A 22,595-nucleotide genomic window follows, 5' to 3' on the forward strand; every position below is an offset into this window, starting at 1 on the left:
CAGAGGGGAGAGACCAGGGAGGAGGAGGTGTTCTGGAGGAGAGAGAGAATGGGAGCCCTCCGGCCCAGCACCCCTGTGCTGGTTCTGTTCCTATTCAATGTTCCCCATCCTCTCTAAGCCCCAGCACCCCCTGTTCCAGGCCCCTCCTATTCCTCTGACCCCCGTTCTAGACTCCCTCCTTTTCCTCTGATACCCTGTTCTAGATGCCCTCCTATTCATCTGACCCCCCCATTCTAGACGCCCTCCTTTCCCTCTGACCCCTTGTTCTAGATTTCCTTCTATTTCTCTGACCCCCTATTCTAGACCCCCTCCTATTCCTCTGATCCCCCTGTTCTAGATTCCCTCCTTTCCCTCTGACCCCCCCTGTTCTAGGCCCTTCCTATTCCTCTGATCCCCCCTGTTCTAGGCCCTTCCTATTCCTCTGATCCCCCCTGTTCTAGGCCCTTCCTATTCCTCTGATCCCCCCTGTTCTAGACCCCCTCCTATTCCTCTGACCCCCTGTTCTAGACTCCCTCCTATTCCTCTGATCCCCCCTGTTCTAGGCCCTTCCTATTCCTCTGATCCCCCCTGTTCTAGGCCCTTCCTATTCCTCTGATCCCCCCTGTTCTAGGCCCTTCCTATTCCTCTGATCCCCCCTGTTCTAGGCCCTTCCTATTCCTCTGATCCCCCCTGTTCTAGACCCCCTCCTATTCCTCTGACCCCCTGTTCTAGACTCCCTCCTATTCCTCTGATCCCCCCTGTTCTAGGCCCTTCCTATTCCTCTGATCCCCCCTGTTCTAGGCCCTTCCTATTCCTCTGATCCCCCCTGTTCTAGGCCCTTCCTATTCCTCTGATCCCCCTGTTCTAGACTCCCTCCTATTCCTCTGATCCCCCCTGTTCTAGACTCCCTCCTATTCCTCTGATCCCCCCTGTTCTAGGCCCTTCCTATTCCTCTGACCCCCCCCCCCGTTCTAGGCCCTTCCTATTCCTCTGATCCCCCCTGTTCTAGGCCCTTCCTATTCCTCTGACCCCCCCCTGTTCTAGGCCCTTCCTATTCCTCTGACCCCCCCCCCCGTTCTAGGCCCTTCCTATTCCTCTGACCCCCCCCCCCCGTTCTAGGCCCTTCCTATTCCTCTGACCCCCCCCCCGTTCTAGGCCCTTCCTATTCCTCTGACCCCCCCCCCCCCGTTCTAGGCCCTTCCTATTCCTCTGATCCCCCCTGTTCTAGGCCCTTCCTATTCCTCTGACCCTCCTGTTTTAGGCCCCTCTGAATCTGATGTTCAGGAACTCTCTGCTTTATTCTTTGCTCTCTTCTCTGCCTTATCTACATGTCAGTAGAGTGATCAGATCCTTGAGCCTTCTCATGATGCTATGAGATGAGCAGAGGGGGAAACTGAGGCACCAAGAGACTTCCTGACTCGACCAGGATTGGAGCCAGGACCCCTGGGGGCTGCTTTGGGGCCTCTCCCAGACCTTCAGGGGCAGCTCCCTAGCTGGGCGACCCTGTACTGGCCTCTTTAGCTGCTATATGCCTCAGTTTCCTCAACTGTAAAATGGGGATAACAATAGCCTCAGGTGTAAGCCTCAGCGCTAAGCCTGGCCCACAGTAGGTGGTCTCTCAGGGACTGCTTCTTGCTTCCTCCCGGGGAGCCTGGGCAGGTGCCCATCTGAACCAATGAGATGGCTTGAGGGCTGTGATTGGGCCCCGGGAGGGGAGGGGAAGAGGGGGAGGGGCCAGGAGGTTGGGCCTGGAGGAGGGGATGCAGCCCCCTGCTGAGCTCAGCCTTGATCTTGGCCTGGCCCTTCCCTTGGCTCCTGAAGCAAGCTGCCTGCTGGGGAGGACACCCTGCCCTGGAGAGGTGAGGAACAGGGGGTAAGGGGTGAGAAAGTGGGGTGCTAGGCCTCTCCTGGGACTAGGAGGGGGGCCTTCTAGAAGCCCACAGTCTAGAACCTGGAATCCTGCTAGAATGGCCTCCACTCTAGGTCCGTGCTGTGGTACCATTCCCTATCCTGGCTCGCCCCCCCCCCCCAGCCCCAACCCCCCTGTTCTGGGTCCCTCCCCTCTCTGACCCCTCCCTGTACTGGGTCCCTTCTCCCTTTGGCCCCCTGTTCTGGGTCCTTCCTCCCCTCCGGCCCCCTGTTCTGGATCCCCCCCTGTTCTGGGTCCCTCCCCCCTCTGACCCCCTGTTCTGGGACCCCCCCTGTTCTGGGTCCCTCCCCTCTCTGACCCCTCCCTGTACTGGGTCCCTTCTCCCTTTGGCCCCCTGTTCTGGGTCCTTCCTCCCCTCCGGCCCCCTGTTCTGGGACCCCCCCATTCTGGGTCCCCCCCCCATTCTGGGTCCCTCCCCCCTCTGGCCCCCTGTTCTGGGTCCCTCCCCCCCACCCCCTGTTCTGGTTCCTTCCCTCCTCTGGCCCCCTGTTCTGGGTCCCTCCCCCCTCTGGCCCTCTGTTCTGGGTCCCTCCCCCTTCTTGCCCCCTGTTGTGGGTCCCTCCCCCCTTTGGCCCCCTGTTGTGGGTCCCTCCCCCCTCTGGCCCCCTGTTGTGGGTCCCTCCCCCCTCTGGCCCCCTGTTGTGGGTCCCTCCCCCCTCTGGCCCCCTGTTGTGGGTCCCTCCCCCCTCTGGCCCCCTGTTGTGGGTCCCTCCCCCCTCTGGCCCCCTGTTGTGGGTCCCTCCCCCCTCTGGCCCCCTGTTCTGGGTCCCTCCCCCCTCTGGCCCCCTGTTCTGGGTCCCTCCCACCTCTGGCCCCCTGTTCTGGGTCCCTCCCCCCTCTGGCCCCCTGTTGTGGGTCCCTCCCCCCTCTGGCCCCCTGTTCTGGGTCCCTCCCCCCTCTGGCCCCCTGTTCTGGGTCCTTCCCCCCTCTGGCCCCCTTCTCTGGGTCCCTCCCCCCTTTGGCCCCCTGTTGTGGGTCCCTCCCCCCTCTGGCTCCCTGTTGTGGGTCCCTCCCCCCTCTGGCCCCCTGTTGTGGGTCCCTCCCCCCTCTGGCCCCCTGCTCTGGGTCCCTCCCCCCTTTGGCCCCCTGTTGTGGGTCCTTCCCTCCTCTGGCCCCCTGTTCTGGGTCCCTCCCACCTCTGGCCCCCTGTTCTGGGTCCCTCCCCCCTCTGGCCCCCTGCTCTGGGTCCCTCCCCCCTTTGGCCCCCTGTTGTGGGTCCTTCCCTCCTCTGGCCCCCTGTTCTGGGTCCCTCCCCCCTCTGGCCCCCTATTCTGGGTCCCTCCCACCTCTGGCCCCCTGTTGTGGGTCCTTCCCTCCTCTGGCCCCCTGTTCTGGGTCCCTCCCCCCTCTGGCCCCCTATTCTGGGTCCCTCCCCCCTCTGGCCCCCTGTTGTGGGTCCTTCCCTCCTCTGGCCCCCTGTTCTGGGTCCCTCCCCCCTCTGGCCCCCTGTTCTGGGTCCCTCCCCCCTCTGGCCCCCTGCTCTGGGTCCCTCCCCCCTTTGGCCCCCTGTTGTGGGTCCTTCCCTCCTCTGGCCCCCTGTTCTGGGTCCCTCCCACCTCTGGCCCCCTGTTCTGGGTCCCTCCCCCCTCTGGCCCCCTGTTCTGGGTCCCTCCCACCTCTGGCCCCCTGTTCTGGGTCCCTCCCCCCTCTGGCCCCCTGCTCTGGGTCCCTCCCCCCTTTGGCCCCCTGTTGTGGGTCCTTCCCTCCTCTGGCCCCCTGTTCTGGGTCCCTCCCCCCTCTGGCCCCCTATTCTGGGTCCCTCCCAGTGCCAATGTTCTAAGGTCTCTGCACCTTGTCAGCCAGGGCTTCCCCTGCCCCTGGGGGCCTCTTGTTCCCCCCTGCTTCTGTGGGGGGTGGCTCAGACGGGCTGGAGAAGGCCCTTGGGACCATGGAGCCCGACTCCCTCCTTTTATAAAAATGAGTTGGGCCTGGGAGGGAGTCCGAGGGAGCCCGGGCTCCTGTGGCTGCCCCTCTGGACTCATCGGCTCCCCCAGGGAGAGGAGGGCAGCTCTGGGCCCAGCACTCATCAGCTTCTGCCTGAGGAGTTTCTTCCTCTATCAAAAGGGGATAATGATGGGCATCTTCAGCCCTTTGGTCACTGGTCCTGGGGAGGCTAGGGGGAGCCTAAAGACGGGGTTCCTTCTTCCTTTCACTCATTCCCTTCCCTTGTAGTTGTCTGAAGTAGTAACTACTGAGCCTTGCTCCAGACCCTTGTTCATTCCTTCCAGGTTCTCTGTGGGGTGCAGTGCCCCCCTGGGTCCCTATTCTTTCTGCTGTCCAGAAGGGGGTCATGCTGGACGGTCAGTCAGCCAATCAATGAGCACCTGCTAAGGGCCTGCTATATATCAGAACCTGCTCTAAGCCTTCGGGATGCAAAGAGAGGCAGCAGATAAGCTCCCTGTCCTCAAGGAATGAAGGGATACCCAGTAGAAATTAGGGGGGCACAGTGGAAAGAGCACTAGGATTGGGATTCCTGATTTCAAATTCATCCTCAGACCCTGACTTGCTGGGTGACCCTGGGCAAGTCACTTTACCTTCCTTGCCTCAGTTTCCTCACCTGTACAATGGGTAGAAATAGCCCCTACCTCCTAGGGCTGTTGAAAGGATCAACTGGAGCAATGTTTGTAAAGTACTTTGCTAACACGGAAGTATTAGAGTTATTATTGGCTGTAGATGAAAGGACTTTCCTCTCTCCCTCACTGACTACCTCGTCTCTACTCAGCCTTGGGAGGATCACTCATTTGTCCACTGCCCTTTTCCTCTTCTCTCCATCTCCCATCTCAGCAACAGGCCCCACACAGTATCTCGCTTGGTTCGAGAGGAGGTCCCTACCCTGTAATTTCTCCACTCTTCTTTTGGGGAAGCTCACAAAAATGAACACGTTATGCATAAAATTGTCGAGCCCCCGATCACCTCTCTTGGTTAGGCTTGCTTCAGCGGGGTCAAGATAGCCACTGGCTTGTCCCCTTGTCTGTCTCTTCCGAAGGCACTTCAAGGATGTGCGGGAGATACCCCACTTGCAAATGGCGGACAAGCCATCAGAATGGCAAAGGTGAACGTCCACCAGGTCTGGGAATAGCCACAGAGCATCCAGGTTGTCTCCTGGTGGATTGTTGGCGGGTCGGTGATCACAGAAGGGCCTCTGACTGCTGCTTGAAGGTCTCTGATGCCCCTTCCTGAGATGCCATAGAAGACCCCAGAGATCGCGGAAGTCTAACACTGTGAGGAAGAGGCCAGGTCCGTGGAGGAACTCACGGTAGACACTTGATAAATGTTTATTGGCTTGACTTAAGCCAAAGGAAAAAATGACTTTCTACAAGAACTCCATGAATCCCTAGGAGAACTGAAGCAAGTGATGAAAGTAAAATAAAAATTCTGGATTAAAGACGTAGAAGGAGAACAAATAATTTAGGAGGATTGTGGTCAATCTTATCCAAGTCACAAACTTCCTGAAAACTAGAAGAGACCAAATTGAAATCAAGAAAGAGAAGGACAAAACCAAAACATTGAAAAGCAAAGGAAATGTAATATATATGATATAAGAAAGAATTGACTTGGAGAAATAATCTAAATCATAATTTTTAAAAAGCCTGGATACTTTCTTTCAAGGAATCTCAAATAAGAGCTATTCAGCTCCATTATAGGCAGAGGGCAAAATGATAATTGAAAGAACCCATTGATCGCCTCTCCTCCTGAAAAACAAACTTCAAACAGATATGTCCCAGGAACGTCATAATCAAAATCCAGAACTCAAAGGAAAAATACAATGAGCATTCAGAAAGGAGTTCAAGGAACCATAGTTAGGATTGCACAAGACATGGGAGCATCTACTCAAAATGAAAGAAGAAATTGGAAAAGAATATTCTGAAAGACAGACAATGTAGGCATATAACTAAATAATTAACCCTGCAGAAACTGAAAAGAAAAAAACCCTACAGGCAAAAAATGTATTTCTAATGGAATGGAGGACTTTCAGGCATTTCTGGTATTTGAACAGGAACTTTCTGAAGAGTTGAATAGGAACTTTAAAATACAAACACCCTGCCAGTTGTGGGCCAGTAGGTGGCTCAGTTGATAGAGAGGTATACCTGGAGCCAGGAGGTCCTAGGTTCAAATCTGGCCTTAAACATTTCCTAGCTGGGTGACCCTGAGCAAGTCATTTAACCCTCATTGCCTATTCCTTACAGCTCTTATGCCTTGGAATCAATACACTGTACTCATTCTAAAACCGAACGTGAGGGTTTAAAAAAAATACAAAATACCCAGAGTCTAGAGAAATATAGAAAGTTAGATTTATTTGAGTATTTGGAAAGTGCTATACGTTAGAGAAGAAACAAGTGTTTCTTCAGAGCTGTAATGTCTTCAAAGGATATAGAGGAGATTAAATTAGAAAAACAGGATCTGAGAATTGGTTCTGTTTTGAGAGTTTTATAAGGGGGGGGGAATAAATATATACTGCTATAGGAGAGAGAGAGAAAACAGTTGAACTTGTTATTTCTCCTAACTAGGGGAGTGTGAGAAAAATAATATAAAACATGGAGGGAGGAGTAGTCGTCGGGAGCCTTGGTCTTGTCTGAAATGATAAAAGAAGGATTGAACACTAGCATAGACTCGTCCAACTCAGAGGAATAATTGGGGCATAAGGAGAATACTTGAAAGCAAACAAACTTCTTAATTTTAGAGGAGATAAAAGAAAAAAAATTAAAGACCTGGAACCTAAGAGGAGAGGGGTATGTCTGTGAGAGGGAATAGAGTGGCTGAACAAATTGTGGCACCGGGATGGAGTGGAACATCATTGCCCCCCAAAAAATGATGAAAGAGACTATTTTGGAGAATCCTGGGTAATTTAAACTTACGCAGAGTAAAGTGAGCCAGGCCAGGAGACCAGTTTATTCAAGGAAAACATCATAAAAAAAAGAAACTTTGAGAGACAAGAATTCTGATCGATGCACTTACCAAGACAGAGAAGGGGCTGGACTCAAGGTGCAGAAAGAGATGGGTATTTTTTTTAACTTGGCCAGTGTGTGGGTTCATGATGATTTTTTGTCTTAGTTGGGGAGAGGAATTTGTGGAGGAGAGGAAAGGGTACAGTACTGCTACTGGGGAGGAAAGAGAACCATTGAAACTTAAAAAAAAAATAAATTCCTAGAAGCGAACAGAAGGCAAAAGTGATCCAGGATAGTTTTGAAATTCATGTGAAGAATTTATTGTATACTTCAAAAAAGCAACTGGCATGGAATGGAGACCCACAGTTTCATATACAGCCCTCTGCCGTGTTTATGGAAATGCACTTTCTTGGTGTTTGAATTCAAAATGTAAAAAGAAAAAACAATTTAAAGAAAAAATAAAGGTCATGGGAATCATGAGTCCATATTTGGAATGTAATGGGAGTTAGTCATACAAATGCGGAACACGTATCCATGGCAACCAACATCTCTGGAACTATAAAGAGGGTACCCATGTCCTTTCATTTAGGAAGGACATAATTGAACTTCCCTAGCTAGCTCCACCTGTTGCCTCCATCTGGAAGTCTCTCTGGTCAGTAGGTCATCAAGGTACGGCATCTCAGTTGTAAGGCATCTACCAAGTCTGAGAGACCCCGATGCCATGCGGATAGAACTTTTTACTTCTTAAGATGACCAGGGAGTGAGGGAAACTGGGACAAATTAGGGCCTGGGGTTGGCTTTGTTTACTTTTAGGTAAAATCTCTCCTAGCTTGTAGGTGAGAAGAAAGAAACTTTATCAGGAAAATACTAGTCCTACCATAAGTGAGTCATCTCCTGTGAGTTAAATAGCTTTACTACTAGGTATTACAGGCAGCTCTTCCCTACCCTCCTGGGATAATACACCACAAAGTTTCCCCTAGCCTCATGAACCTCATTTGGGGCTAACGGCATAGTTACTTAAAGGCTTCCAGGAATTTAGTAACAACCCAGCCCGGGAATCCCATGCTCTCCTTCCAATTTGATTAGAGAAGCATTTTTGTCCTTATCAAGAGGATGGTGGGCCATCAAGAGGACTATCAATCAAAAAGTATTTGCACCAATTTCTTAACAGGTCACCCTGCCCTTTATTCTCATCTCTATCCCTAACTCTAATTCCACTTCTCCCAACTAATCTTTCCTACCCATTCCAAAACCATGACAAGATACCAGATGCAAGTTGAACTAAGGGGCTTCTGAGGTTTTCTTATACACCTAAAATATATCAAGCTAACATTTCTGAAGCACCAATTAAGAAAATGGTCCTTACCATCAAGGTGTTTATATTCTAGTAAACAATAATCCCCACCATAACATCATGAAAAGAGAATGAACAGTTTGGTACAGGAGGTACAAAGCTTGGCTCAAACATCAAAGTGAAATTTTTGGGATGGACCCAATAAAATCAATGACTGTATGAGACAATGAAACTCTTAAAACAAAATCAAAAGGTTAAAAAAATAGAGGAAAACAAGATATTTTGCATTTAAGAAACTGACCTGGAAAACAGATTGAGGAAAAGAAAATTAATTATTGAATGTATATCATCGAAAAGAGCCTAGATATTATATTTCAAGAAGTTGAAGAAGAAGACTTCCCAGATCTCTTAGAACCAGAAGGCAAGGCGAAAATTAAGGGTGTAAGTCTCCTAAAAGAAATATCAAAAGGAACCTCCCCTGCCCCAACATATTATAGCCAAAATCTAGAGCTTTCAAATTAAAGAAAAACTACTGCAAGCCACCAGAAAGAAAGAATTCAAGTACTGAGAAACCTGCCAGTATCATATATGATTTAGCAGCCATCACCTGGAAGGAACGGAGAGCTTGGAATATATAATATTCTAGAAGGCAAAGGATATAGGCTTACAGCCAAGAATAATTTACCTAGCAAAACTGAATATAAAATGCTACAGGAGAAAACATGGGTTTTAATGAAATAGAGGACTTTCAAGCATTCTTGGTGGAAATAACCAGAGCTATATGGAAACATTGGAGTTAAAATGCAGGGGTTAAAAGAAAGATAAAAATTAAATGAGCAATTATAAGGGACTAAATACCTATGTTCAAATAGAGGGAAATGATGACATGTATCTCTCTTGACCCTTATCATCAGTGGTCAAAAGAGGAAGTCTAGTTAGACAAGGCCTGGGCATGATTCTTTTATGTCTTTATAAACTTAAAAGAAGGATGGGAAGTGAAGAGAAGAGGAATATTGTGAAGGAGGGGAAGAAGATGGGAGAAAGAGATTAGGGAAAATTATCTTACATGACTGTAATGTGCAAATAGATATCTATAAACAAGGAAAGAAGTCAAGGGGACACTGGTTGACACTTGACTTCACTCTCATCTGAAGTGGTCAAACACACACACATACAGTTGTATACTGAAATACATTCTACTCAATAGAGGATAAGAAGGAAAGAGAGAAGAGGAGGAATTAGAGAAAGATTAGACTAGAAAAGGGAATAGTCCTAGTCCACACAAACTTCTATTAAGAATATTGAAATTTATCACTCTTTTTGAGGTGGCAAAGAATGGGGTTCTGAGAGGTGTCCATCAAATGGAGAATGAATGACAAGTTATAGTAAACACATGGGATGAAATACAACTCTGGTTCTGTAAGAAATGACGAAGAGAGTGATTTCTGAGAAGCCTGGAGAGACTTGTATGAACTGATGTAAAAGGAAGGGAGCAGAACCAGGAGAACAATTTATACAATGGCAATACCATTGTAAAGGCTTAGGATTGCTGATCAGTATAATAATCAACCATGATTCCAGAGGACGAATGATGAAATTTGCTACTCACCTCCTATGAGAGAGGTGAAAGGCTGAGTGTGCAGAAACAAACATATATGTGTTTATGGATATATTTTCTTTTAGATGTGTCCAATGGGGAAATTGCTTTGATTACCTGTACATGTATACAATAGTGGTTTTGTTTTTCATTCTCAATTAGCATGGGGCAAAGATAGGAGAAAGAGAGCGGATTTTTTTCTGATTGAAAAAATAAAATTTAATTACATAAGATATCAATACAATTTTTTGAAAAAGAAGAACATGACGGTGCCTCTGTCCTGTATCTCTGGACTTGGAATTTGGAGATCTGGATACAAGTCTCAGTTTGTCCACTCCTCTGTGACCTTGAACAAGTCCTTTCCTCTTTTTGCCTCAGCTTCCTCATCTGTAAAATTGGGGTATTTATTCTCAAACCACTTCCTTTTCATGATTGTCATGAAGTTCACTTGAGCCCTGAATTGGAAAGACCTTCACTTAATCAACAAGAAATTTGTTAGGCCTCTACAATGTGCCAAGGGCCGTGCTAAGCTCTGGCAAAAAGATAATTACTGATCACAAGGAAGCTCCTAGACTAATGGAGAGACGACATGCAATGATTTGATCAATAAATATTTGTTAAGCACCTATCATGTGCCAGGCATGACCGAGAGCTAGGGAAAGAGAGTCAGAGCTCAGCAGTCTGCAGCCTGGAGACATGGGGTCCTGGGATTGCTGCTAACTTCGGGGCTCCTGCCCACCCCTCTCTCTTCCACAGGTTACTGAGATGCCTTCTCTGAGGAAACCCTGGCACTCGATGGCAAAGGCGCTCATCCTGGGATGCCTCCTCACCGGCTTCCTTCTGCTGTTCTATGCCTATCTGGCACCCCTGCAAGTCAACATGGCTGAGTGAGTGGAGGAAGGGAGTGTGGGAAGGGCACATTCCATTAGAGGAAACGGCTTTGGTCCAGGGAGAACATGGAGCATCCAACCAGGTGCTTTTTCAGATCAGCTGGGAGGGAGCTTAGAACAGGGGAGTGCCAGGTCTTGGAGGGGACTTAGAACAGGGGATGCCAGGACTGGGAAGGGGCTTAAAACAGGGGGTGTCTGAGATGGGCAAGAGCTTAGAACATGAAATGTCAGCTCTGGAAGGAGCCTTAGAACTAGGGGTGTCAGGGCTTGGAGGGAGCTTAGGACAGGGAATATCAGGGGTGATGGGAGGAGACTTAGAACAACTGCCTCATCCCCCTGGAATATCCTGCTTCCAGCCACCTTCTTCCATTGGCAAATTCCTTTTGGAACTTCCATCTTGAAGAAGGACCCAGACCTGCCATTCATTCTTCATTCCCCTCACAGCTTTAATTCTGCATCTCCAAGCTCCGCCATCAGTGTGGGGGCCAGGGGGCACTGGGCCATCGCTCCTTTAAAGTCCTATCACTGGGTTGCTTTGTACTCCCAAATCTTTGCAGACCATCTTTGCATCCCCAGACCTTAGTTGTGTTTGTTTGGTTTTCTCCTCATATTAGAAGAGAAGCTTCTCGAGGCTAGAGGCGGGTTTTGCATCTGTATCTGCATCCTCAGTGCTTACTGGGTATTTTTTCACCCTCTCACTTATTCATTCATTCATACCTGCCTTCATTGTGGCGATGCATATTGGGTGCCGAGAAGCCTTTATTTCACTCTACAGAAAACACACAAGATGCAAAGAAAGGACTTCTGGGAAATTGAAAACACATCGAAAGCTCTCAAAGATTCCATCCACTTTCCCCCTAAGGAGAGTTAAATCTAAGGTCGCCATCAAGGCAATCCCTTGACATTTGAGTGAATGAATGAAGGGTCCCCCTCAGACTCATAGGACCACCCTCTGGTTAGACATCCCCCGGAAGGCAAAAATGCCTAGCAGCAAAGTAATAACATTGGTGGGCCCACAGGATAGCACAACCACATAAAGAGCAATACATGTGCCAACAGACAACATACCAAAGTGCAGCGAATACATGGACGTATCCATGATATGTTACAAGAGACAGGTGGGTTCAAATCTGGCCTCAGACACTTCCTAGCTGTGTGACCCTGGCCAAGTCACTTAACCCCCATTGCCTAGCCCTTACTCTTATTTCTTAGAGTTGTTAGTAAGACAGAAAGGAAGGATTTTTAAAGAGGGAGAGACAAGGAGTTGGTGCAGAGGAGGAAAACCTGAGTTAAAATCTGGCCTCAGACACTTATTAGTTGTGTGATCTTGGACAAGCAGCTTAAGCCTGTTTGCCTCAGTTTCTTCATCTGTAAAATGGGGATAAATAATAGCACTTACCTCCCAGAGTTGTTGTGAGGATCAAAGGAGATATCTGTAAAGAGCTTTGCTCAGCATTGTCACACAGTAGGAGCTTCATAAAGGTTGAATGATCTAGAACCCATAAGTGGTTACAGTGAATTGTCTTTGCAGCCCCCAATCTCACACAAACACAACAGTCTTGGGAGTCTGGGCTCTAAGTGGACCCCTGCCCAGAGTCTCCACAGCTGGGCACAGGCTTTGCTAACTTACGTGTCTCTTGATCAATTCTTGGCTCTGGCTCCTCATTGAAGGTCTTGATGATGAACTCGAGCTTCACACCATGATCTGTCTCTTCCAGGGCTCATGGGGGGTGATATTGTAGGTTCTTCCAGCTTTTCTCTCAGTCAGGGTGAGCTTCCGTGGCTACTGGAGGGAAGTTTCCTCGCTTTCACTCTCTGACAGTTTGCCTGATGTCTTCCTGGTGCCTCCCTGAGCCCTGGTTGTCTGCGCTTGCTCATGTCTGCTACACTGGGCAAGGAGTAGAGGGGGCAGGGATGCTACCCTTCCATTCTTCAGTGAGACTCAGTTACCTTGGAGAAGCAGAAAGGACTTCTTAGCCTCTTGCTACTGGCTTTCCCCCTGTACTTGGGATTCTTTTGTTTAAACCCCTCGCCTTCCATCTTAGAATCAATACTGGTACCACAGAGGAAGAGTGGTAAAAGCTAGGTGACGGGATTAAGTTATTTGCCCAGGATCACACAGCTAGGAAGTGTGTGAGACCAGATTGGAACTCAGGACCTTCCAGGCTCTAGTCCTAGCTCTCAATCCCCTGAGTCACTTAGATGCCCCCAGCATTTGGTGTTCTTAAAAAATATGTATATTTTAGATGGTTTTATGATATATTCCTTCCATTGTTTCTTTTATTGAAGAAAGAAAAGAGAGGAGGGAGGAAAAAAGAAAGAAAGGAAGTTAAAGAAAGAAAAAGACAGGGAGAGAGGGAACAAGAGAAAGAGAAAGAAAGGCAGTAAGGAGAAAGGAAAGAGAAAGGACAAGATGAGGGAAAGGAAGGAAGAAAGTAAGAAGAAAGGGGGAAAGGAAGAAAGGAAGGAAAAGAAGGAAAGAAGGAGAGAAGGAAGGAAGGAAAGCAAGGAAGGGAAGAAAGAAAGAAAGAAAGAAAGAAAGAAAGAAAGAAAGAAAGAAAGAAAGAAAGAAAGAAAGAAAGGAAGGAAGGAAGGAAGGAAGGAAGGAAGGAAGGAAGGAAGGAAGGAAGGAAGGAAGGAAGGAAGGAAGGAAGGAAGGAAGGAAGGAAGGAAGAGAAGGAAGGGAGGAAGAAGAGAAGGAAGGAAGGAAAGAAAGGAGGGGAAGGAAAGCAAGGAGGGGAAAGAAGGAAAGGAAGGAAGGAGAAGGGAAGGAAGGAAGGTAAGAAGGAAGGAAGGAAAGCAAAGAAGGGAAGGAAGGAAGGAAAGAAAGAAAGAAAGAGAATAGAAGGAAGGAAAGCAGGGAAGGAAGGAAAGGAAAGAGGAAAGAAAGGAAGGAAGGAGAGAAGAAAGGAAGGCAGGCAGGCAGGAAGGAAGGAAGGAAGGAAGGAAGGAAGGAAGGAAGGAAAGAAAGAAAGAAGGAGAGTGAGTTAAGATTCTCCTTGTTAGCATGCAGAGGCCAGAAAAACAAATTTCTTCCTTTACTAAACCTAAAAGTATGCCTCTGCCTTTCAAGTTCATCATTGCTTGGACAAGAGGGGAATGACCTTCTTCATTCTGATCCTCTGGATTTCTGGTTTCTCTCTGCACCAATCAGGGTCTGTCAAAGCTGTTTTTCTCTATGATGCTGTGTGTAAAACAACCTCCCAGTTCTTCTCACCTGGCTGTGCATCAGTCCACAAAGGGCTGGTTCCTGGTTCCTTCTAAAACCGTCCATTTCACCTTTGCTCTGATAATAATCTTACCTCATACTCTTGTCCTGTAGCTTGTTTAGCTATTCTCCAATCAGAGCACAGCTCCCTAGTCTCCAGCTTTGGCTCCTTCCTGCAGAACTGCTCTCAGTGTTTTGGTGCATGTAGATCCCTTTCCTCTTTCTTTGATCTCTTTGGGGTTAAGGCTTGGATCAAAGGGTACATTGAGTCACTTCATGGACACAGTTCCAAATTGCTTTCTGGAGTGACCGGCTTCACCAACAACACCTTAGCATGCCCATTTCTCCCACGGCCCTAACAACACTGGATGTTTTCCTGCTTTGTCTCCTCGGCCAATCTGATGGTCATGAAGTGGCACATCTCAAAATTCCTTTAATTTGTGTTTTCTGATTATGACTGATTTAGTGGACTTTTTTCATAATGTTGTTGATAGCTTGGGTTTTTTCCTTTAAAAACCGTTTATTCTGGGGGCAGCAAGGTGTCCAGGCACAGAGGTAGGAGGTTCAGATCTGGCCTCAAACATTTCCTACATGGGTGATTCTGGGTAAGTCACTTAACCCCCATTGCTCAGCCCTTTCTGCCTTTCTGCTTTGGAACCAATTGGCATTCCATCTCCCATCCTCCATGCCTAGAATGCTCTCCCTCTCCATCTCTGCCTCTTGACTCCCCTCAAATCCCAACTAACATCTCACCTTCTACAAGAACCCTTTCCCCTGGAACAATGTGATAGACCCTACTACTAGCAGCAGTGCAATGATTCAGGACAATCCAGAGGAACTTAAGAAAAAGAACGCTATCCATATGCAGAGAAAGAACCGTGGGAGCGGAAATGCAGAAGCAAAACATAGGATTGATCACTTGTTTATTTGGGTCTAGGATTTGGGGCTTTGTATTTAAAAGATGACTCTATTACCAAAATGAATAACATGGAACTAGATATTGAGTGATAATACATGGATAACCCAGAGGAATTGCTTATCAGCTCTGGGAGGGGGAGGGAAGAGGGGAGGGAGAGAACATGAAGCATGTAAACATGGAAAAATTTTTAAAAGAAAAAAAAGAAACTTTTCCTGATCCCCCTTAGTGCACTAGCACTTCACCCTAATAGTGGTAAGAATATCTCTTAGAAATTGATGAGGGGCCAATGGGAGGGGTGGTGGGAAGGGGTGGGGAGGAAAAGAAAATGATCTTTGTTTCTAATGAATAATGTTTGAAAATGTCCAAATAAAATAATGTTTAAAAAGCAAAAAAAAAAAAAAAGGAAAGTGATGAGGGAGCAGCCATGGGGCTCAAACAATAGAGAGCCAGCCTTAGAGATGGGAGGACCTGGGTTCAAATTTGACCCTGAGCAAGTCACTTAACCCCCATTGCCTAGCACTTTGTAAAGGTTAAAATTATGTTTGAGACTGAATGTAATAATTATTTTGGTTGCCAAGGATTTTATTTATAAAATCCTAATGAAACACCCTAGTCAGCTGGAAATTTTATGGTGATTTAATTGATAGTGGAGGAGATTAAGGAGAAGGAAGAAGGAAAGGAGTAGGTTTTCTCTCCTTCCACCCCCCCCCCAGCTAGTACCAAGTGGGGAGATTAGAAGATAAGGTTTTGGGGTATGAAGGAGGAAGGAGTCATCTTGAACTCCAAAAAGGTAAGGGCTAAGCCAAGATGCCTGAACCTGAAGTCAGCTCCAGGGCAAACTCACCACCAAACCCAGACAAAATAACTGCCACCTCTCTAAGATTGTCAGAACACCTAGCATGCTGCCAGCCAGAGTCACCTCTCCAGGGAAAGAGGAAGAGAGAGGAAGCGACGTGCCTTTTTTTCTTTTTTTTTAATTTTATTTGATCATTTCCAAGCATTATTCATTAAAGACATAGATCATTTTCTTTTCCTCCCCCCACCCCCCAAAGCTGATGCGTAAATCCACTGGGCATTACATGTTTTCTTGATTTGATCCCATTGCTATGTTGATAATATTTGCATTAGAGTGTTCGTTTAGAGTCTCTCCTCTGTCATGTCCCCTCAACCACTGTATTCAGGCAGTTGCTTTTCCTCGGTGTTTCTACTCCCACAGTTTATCCTCTGATTATGAATGATGTTTTTTTCTCCTAGATCCCTGCAAATTGTTCAGGGACATTACACCGCCACTAATGGAGAAGTCCATTACGTTCGATTATACCACAGTGTATTAGTCTCTGTGTACAATGTTCTCCTGGTCGACGTGCCTTTTTTTAAACGTTTTTACATAGATGGTTTTACATCATTTTTCTGTGTCTCATCTGTATCAATAATAGCTTGGCTTAGGATAGCCCAGGGGTCTGTCTGCTTTTTTCTGTACATGTCTGTTGAAGGCCATTTCCTCAGATAATTAAATCTTGAGTTTGGTGCAGACCTTCCTAATCTTGTTAAACTAAGGAAGGTGGAGAAATTCAGGGTTCCCAAGACCTGATTCTGTTAGTCCAAGTATCTCTATTGTTATTGATCAGGAAATAGCTAAATCAGATCTAAAGTATGGTCTGATTAGGGTGGAATAGTTTTAAAATTCACCATCTCTCCTGAGGTCCGAGGAAGACTAGTCTCACCGATGGGTCTTGTAAACATACCAGCTATGAAATTACAATAGTTAGGGAGGAGTAGAAAAGAGAGAAAGCAAAACCAATGTTTTGCTAGGCGCATTGACAAAAAGCCAAATTAGGGCAAGTCCCCTTTGGCATAAAAGTGTACATTTATAATAAATGTTCAATAAAACTTCAGTTCAATCAACCACACCCAAAGTTCATTCTGGATCTTGAGGTAGTGTAGGTTTTCTGGCATCTTTCTGGAATAGTTCATTCTCTGGATTTAGGAATTAGCTAGCTTCTTCCTTGAAGATCTTTCTCGAACAAAAAATTTCAAAATCTTTGGTTTTTATAAAAATACAATGCCCCCCTGAAGTGGGTGTTAAAAAACATCCAGTTCAGCTCAGGATGCAGTGTTGAGTTATGGGGGGTATATGAGTCAATTATTAAAAGAATTGAAAAACAACAAAAACAAAACAAAAAATATAAAAGAAGGAAAAAAATGGAAGAAAGTTAAACTTTTGGGAGAAAGAAAAAATTCAAAATCAGAATCAAAATACCAAAATCTATGTATATAAAATGTTGAATAAGCAAGAATAAATTCATAATAGGCCCTTGTACAGGTCCAATTTAAAGTAATTTCTATCCCACAAGTCTGTAAGACAGAATGCAGTAATATTTCACTTACCCATTTGCAGCCAAGACTGCCATACTATAAGAAGGAAAGGAATTAGAATTCTATTTTGATAGGGAAGAATAATTCTCTGGTTTGACTTTTTTCATTCTTAGGGATATAGGGAGCCAGCATGATAGTCAAATTTTGGTACTTGTATGAGTACTTCACAAAGGGTGTAGGTACAAGGAAATCCTACGACTTAACATATGTCAAGTGTCACAACCTTGAGTCTGCATTAATATTTCCTGTGTGTTCTTTTTGGCACTATTCAGGTTAAGTCTGTGCTCCTTGTTTTTATCACATTTCTGGAATCAGACACAAACATTAATCACAGTCCCATAACCTTTTATCAATAAAAGGCAGGTTCCTACAATTTAAAGCTTTTGGGTATGCATTGATATTATAGCTAATACACACACACGCACACACACATACACACACACACACACACACACACACATATATATATATATATAAACTTACTGCTGAGAGAAAAAAAGAAAAGAAAACATTTTAATTGTATGTACCTTTAGTATAAGAAATGAGGAAAAAGGGGGGGAATCAAATATTCTAATCAAAGTAAAAGAAAAGCAATAATAAAAAAATAAGGGAAAAATCAGGAATTTAATGTGTTCTCAAAAAACAGTATCCACTTGTTAATGGATTACTATCTCCAATTCATGTGATAGGATAGAGTCAATCAGTCTCAACAGAAGATGCTCTCTTTACATGTGAGCAATGAATCCAAGAGTCCTTCTCTCCAATCTTTATAGATGTTGGAGTAGTTAACAATATCTGGAATAGCTCTTCTCAGGAAGGCTGAGTTGATCCAGTATGCTGGAAATTCTTAATATACACCTATCTCCTGGGTTTAGGTCATGAAGAGAAAAGTCTAGTGGTCTGGCTTGTTCTGCAGCTCCGGATTCATGGAGTTTACACAGTTTGTGCTGTAATTCCTGTATATAGGAAGCAATAGTAGTATCTCCCCCTAATAGTGATGTATATGCAGGGGAGAAAGGTTTAGCCTGTGTAGGTGAATGTCCAAGAAGCATCTCAAATGATGAGATGTATAGGTCTCCTCTAGGCTTGCTTCTAAGATAAAATAGTGCCAGAAGGAGAATTTCATGCCATTTTAAATGGGTCTCAGTGCATAATTTGCCAATAATAGTTTTAAGTTGTCTATTCATTCTTTCAACTTGGCCTGAGCTCTGGTGATGATATAGAACATGGATTCTGGGAGTTATTCCTAAGCAAGAATATATTTAATTTAAGACAGAATCAGTAAAATGATTTCCTCTTTCTGAATCAGTACATGCTGGCAGGCCAAAGCAAGGAATAATTTCTTTTAAAAGCACTTTAGCAACAAAAGCCACTAGCCATCTGGTCAGTTGATTTACTATGACTAAACAAAATTTATAATGTCCAGCCTTTGGCATTGTTATGAAATATATCTGTAGGTGCTCAAAAGGTGTGTAAGCCAGAGGATGTCCACCAAAGGCTTTGCCATGAAAGGCATGTTGGTTATATGCCTGGCAGGTAGAGCAGGCTGAACACACTTTAGAGGCTATGGTAGTTATACCAGGGGCTATCCATACTCTCTTAACAGAGTCCATGATGCCCTGGGTGGCAAAGTGACCATTTTTATGAACATATTGGCAAATTTGGTTATAGAAACTTCTAGGGAGCAGGGGTTTTACTTCAGATGACACCCATACTCCATTGATCTGTTTTGCTTTGAATTTTTGTTTCGATTTTTCCACTTTCTTTCCATTATAGGAAAGTGATAAATTTAAATCATCAGTGGTTATTAATGTTAAATTTAATTCAGGCCCTTCTATGGCTGCTAGCTTTGTAGCAGTATCTGCTCAGTCATTTCCCCTAGAGACAGGGTCAGTGCCACCTGTAGGGGCAGAGCAATGAACTACAGCTAGAGCTTCAGGCAGTTTGAGAGCAGAAAGAACTTCATTAATAATTTCTGCATTAGCTATGGATTTTCCAGCTGAGGTTAAAAATCCTTTCTGGAGCCATAGCATCTCAACAGTGACAAATGCCAAAAGCACATCTATAATTGTTTCCTTTTTACCCTTGGCAATTATACAGGCATGTTTCAGAGCTATGAGTTCTGTCCTTTGAGTGCTAATATTACAGGGCAGTAAAGCTGACCACTCAGTGGTTAATTTTGTGACTACAGCAGCTCCAGCATAGCTTATGCCATCCCTCATAAAAGAAGAACCGTCAGGAAATAAGACCAGGTCTGAGTTGTTTAAGGGAGTGTCCAAGAGATCATCTCAAGGCTTTTCTGCCATGGACACTAGTGTTTCACAACTATGTAATGGTTCTCCTGAAGTTGGTAAATCTGGAAGCAAGGTGGCAGGGTTAAGGGTTGTACAGTGTTTCAATGTAATGTTTTTGCTATTTAAGAAGGTTATTTCATACCTTGTAATTCGCTGATTAGAAAATGCCGGTATTCTATGCCTTAACAACAATGCTTCTACCTCATGTGGGAACATAACTGTTAATGGGCATCCTAATACTAGATCAACAGGTTTTTGTCACTAGTAAGGCTGTAGCAGCTACTCCTCTAAGACATGGTGGTGCTCCTGATGGTACTGGGTCCAGTTGGGCAGAATAATAAGGAATTGGGCTCTGAGAAGGCCCCAAAGTCTAAGTTAAAACACCTGAAGCTACCCCTCTTTGCTCATGTACATACAAAGTAAATGGCTTGTTGTAATCTGGTATGCCTAGAGTGGGGGCAGACAGGATAGCCTGTTTTAGATCTCATAGAGCTGACAGGTGTTCTGGCTCTAATTTCAGTGGTTCAGGAACTGAATCCCTTGCTAGTGCTATAAGGGGTTTAGTAATTTCCCCATAGCAAGGAATCCATTGTCTACAAAACCCTGTTGCTCCTAAAATTGCTCTCAATTGTTTCTAGTGGTAGGAGCTCTTAAATTTTGAATATTCTCAATTCATTTGGGAGAAATAAAGTGGGCACCCACAGTCAGGATGAACCCCAATTATTCTATTTTAGGGAGACATCACAGAACCTTATCCTTCAAAATCTTATGCCCTCTTTTGTGCAATTCCAAAAGGAGTTGTTTGCTATCTTCCTGACATGCTTCTGCATCTGTTGAAGCCAAGAGTAGATCATCTAAGTATTTGATTAATTTGTTGTTTTTAAATTTTATATTATCTGTATCTTGGCTCAAAATTTGGGCAAATAAGCTTGGGCTATCTACAAAACCTTGTGGCAGACTACTCCAGGAGTAATAATGGCCCTACCGGGTGAAAGCAAAGATATGTCTGGAGTTCTCATGTATGGGTATGGAAAAGAAGGCTGAGCACAAGTGCACTACTGTAAAGTATGTAGCTGTGCTAGGAATAGAAGAAATAATAGCATTAATGTTGGAAACTACGGAGTGTCTCTTTATGATGTGATTGTTCACAGCCCTCAAATCCTGTATGAATCTATAGAGGTACTTGCCATTGGGCCCCCTTTTTGGTTTTTGTAACGGGCAGGAGGTGGGCTAGATTTAGTTTTTATCTGCACAGGAACAGTCAACTTAAGTAAGCCTACATCAGAAGAAGATGTGGCCCAAAGAGTCTCTGGTATATCTTCAGGTATTAAAAAGGTGGGATTCTCTTTCTCCTCCAGACTCTCTGAGAGAATTACAGTGTGTAAATTTAAAGATTCCTCAGGTACTTCCAATGATAAGGAACCATCTGGTGAGCAAGTTATTGTGGCTCTGAGTTTGCATAGAAGGTCCCTCCTCAGTAAATTTAAAGGGGAGTCAGGCATCAAAAGGAAGGAATGTTATACCCCTAGGGGTTCTACAGACATCATTCTAGGGGGAAGTTTTTTAACCCTTTGGGGTATTCCTGACACTCCCATTACATTTTCTGAGCCAACAGAATAACAATATAAATCAGGTATACTCCTTAATACAGACCTGGAAGCTCCAGTGTCTAAAAGACAATCATAATAGGTGTTATTCACCTTTAAGGTAACATGGGGTTCATTAGTATAGGGGGGCAGTGGATAGGGAAAACAGGTAGTAGAACATCAGGGTCCATAAAATCAAAGGTTGTATCCTCTGATTCCTGTTCCCCAGCCCCCTCAAACCTTCATTGTATTTGGGAAGTTCCTTGGGCACCTCCCTGAAGGGCACCCCCCTGAGGGGCATTAGCTCCTCAAGTATTTTTTGGATGAGCACCACTTAAATTATATTGTGTGGAGTCATTTGGTTTGAGTTATTATTTTCCCAAGATCTATTCCCACAGTTATCATTCCTAAAGTTGTGGTTTCCATTATCATTATTAGAGTTATTTCTATAATTATCACTTCTGTAGTTGTTATTAAACTGCAGATTCCTTCTGAGTGTCTTGAGTAAAGTTCTACACTTTCCCATTCTGTGGCCCTTCTTCTCATAGAATTGGCAGGTACTGGATTGATAATTAGATTCCTGGAGAGGGGCAAGTGTCATTGGTTGATTATCATGCTCACTTTCCGTTTTAGCTATCTTATCTTTTAAACATCTCAATTCTTTCTTTATTTCCTCTATGACATCATTATTTTCTTCCTCCTTTTCTTTGTTTCCCTTTAAAACACATATAGCTTTTTTTCGCAATTCTTCAAGGTCCATCTCTGGCCATTTTGGACAATGTTTTCTCAAATAATCCCTAATCACTTTGCAAGAGTTATTGACAAAGAGCCTTCTAACTTGTCTTACGCTATTTTCTTTAGATAGGTCAAAATCCAGGTATCTACCCCCAAACTTGATTATTCTGTCCATGAATCTGAAGGGTGTCTCTTCCTCATTTTGCTTAATTTTTTCAAATTCCATCCACTTATCTGTACTGTCTGCACATTCTCTCATTGCGGTTAGGATATCCTCTTTACAACAGTATAGTTGTAAAAGATCCTCAGAGTTGTTATAGTCCCATTTGGGATCTTGAGATGGCCAATGTGCTGCATTGTGCTCCCGGGTTTTGTTGACATGGGCAGTTATTTTATTTTTCTCATGTTCAGTTAAAAAAGCCTGTAGCAAGTTTTCAACATCCTTGTAAGATGGATTATACTGAAAAAAAAATATGTCTGTCATCTTTTTTGTTACTAGAAAGGGATCTTGTTCATATGTGGGGATATTTTGTGTAAATTCATCTATTTTTTGGGTAGTAAACAGTTTATTGTGCCTTAAAGTCACCACATCCCTGTTCTGACCTACTTCAGGTACTTCTCTTAGAGGAAACAGGCCTCTAGTTGAATTTGGTACCTGTGGGTAGTTTGAATAAGATGAGTTTCTCTAGAAGGACGAAATCTCCTTTGCGCTGGAATTTGGTTTTGTGTAGAAGGAACATGAGAAACTGGGATTGTAGGGATAAGGTCTCGGGGATTAAATTCAGCCAAGATTTGCTGACCATGAGAGAGCCAGTCTGTTAGCTGAGCTATAGGGAAGGTATTTTCCATCTCTATTTCGGGGAATGAAATTTCCTCATTCAAAGATTCAGAAACAGGTCTA

The 22,595-nt window shown here is 45.0% G+C and overlaps 1 protein-coding gene across 4 annotated transcripts in view; it reads left to right on the forward strand.

Moving 5' to 3' along the window:
• LOC100031088 (galactosylceramide sulfotransferase) overlaps nucleotides 1–22,595 on the forward strand; it is a 32,666-nt gene that overhangs the window by 3,132 nt on the left and 6,939 nt on the right. For 2 of the 4 annotated variants that reach the window (XM_056821493.1, XM_056821491.1), the window contains exon 2: nucleotides 10,443–10,573. In XM_056821493.1, coding sequence (XP_056677471.1) covers nucleotides 10,452–10,573 — 122 coding nt within the window. In that variant the 5' untranslated portion in view covers nucleotides 10,443–10,451. Of the gene's footprint in view, nucleotides 1–1,702; nucleotides 1,839–7,057; nucleotides 7,465–10,442; nucleotides 10,574–22,595 lie in introns of those variants that run through there. The other 2 variants (XM_056821492.1, XM_001380397.5) reach the window with 2 other exon arrangements.

This window comes from Monodelphis domestica, chromosome 3, assembly GCF_027887165.1.
Source record: "Monodelphis domestica isolate mMonDom1 chromosome 3, mMonDom1.pri, whole genome shotgun sequence".
Lineage (NCBI taxonomy): Eukaryota > Metazoa > Chordata > Mammalia > Didelphimorphia > Didelphidae > Monodelphis > Monodelphis domestica.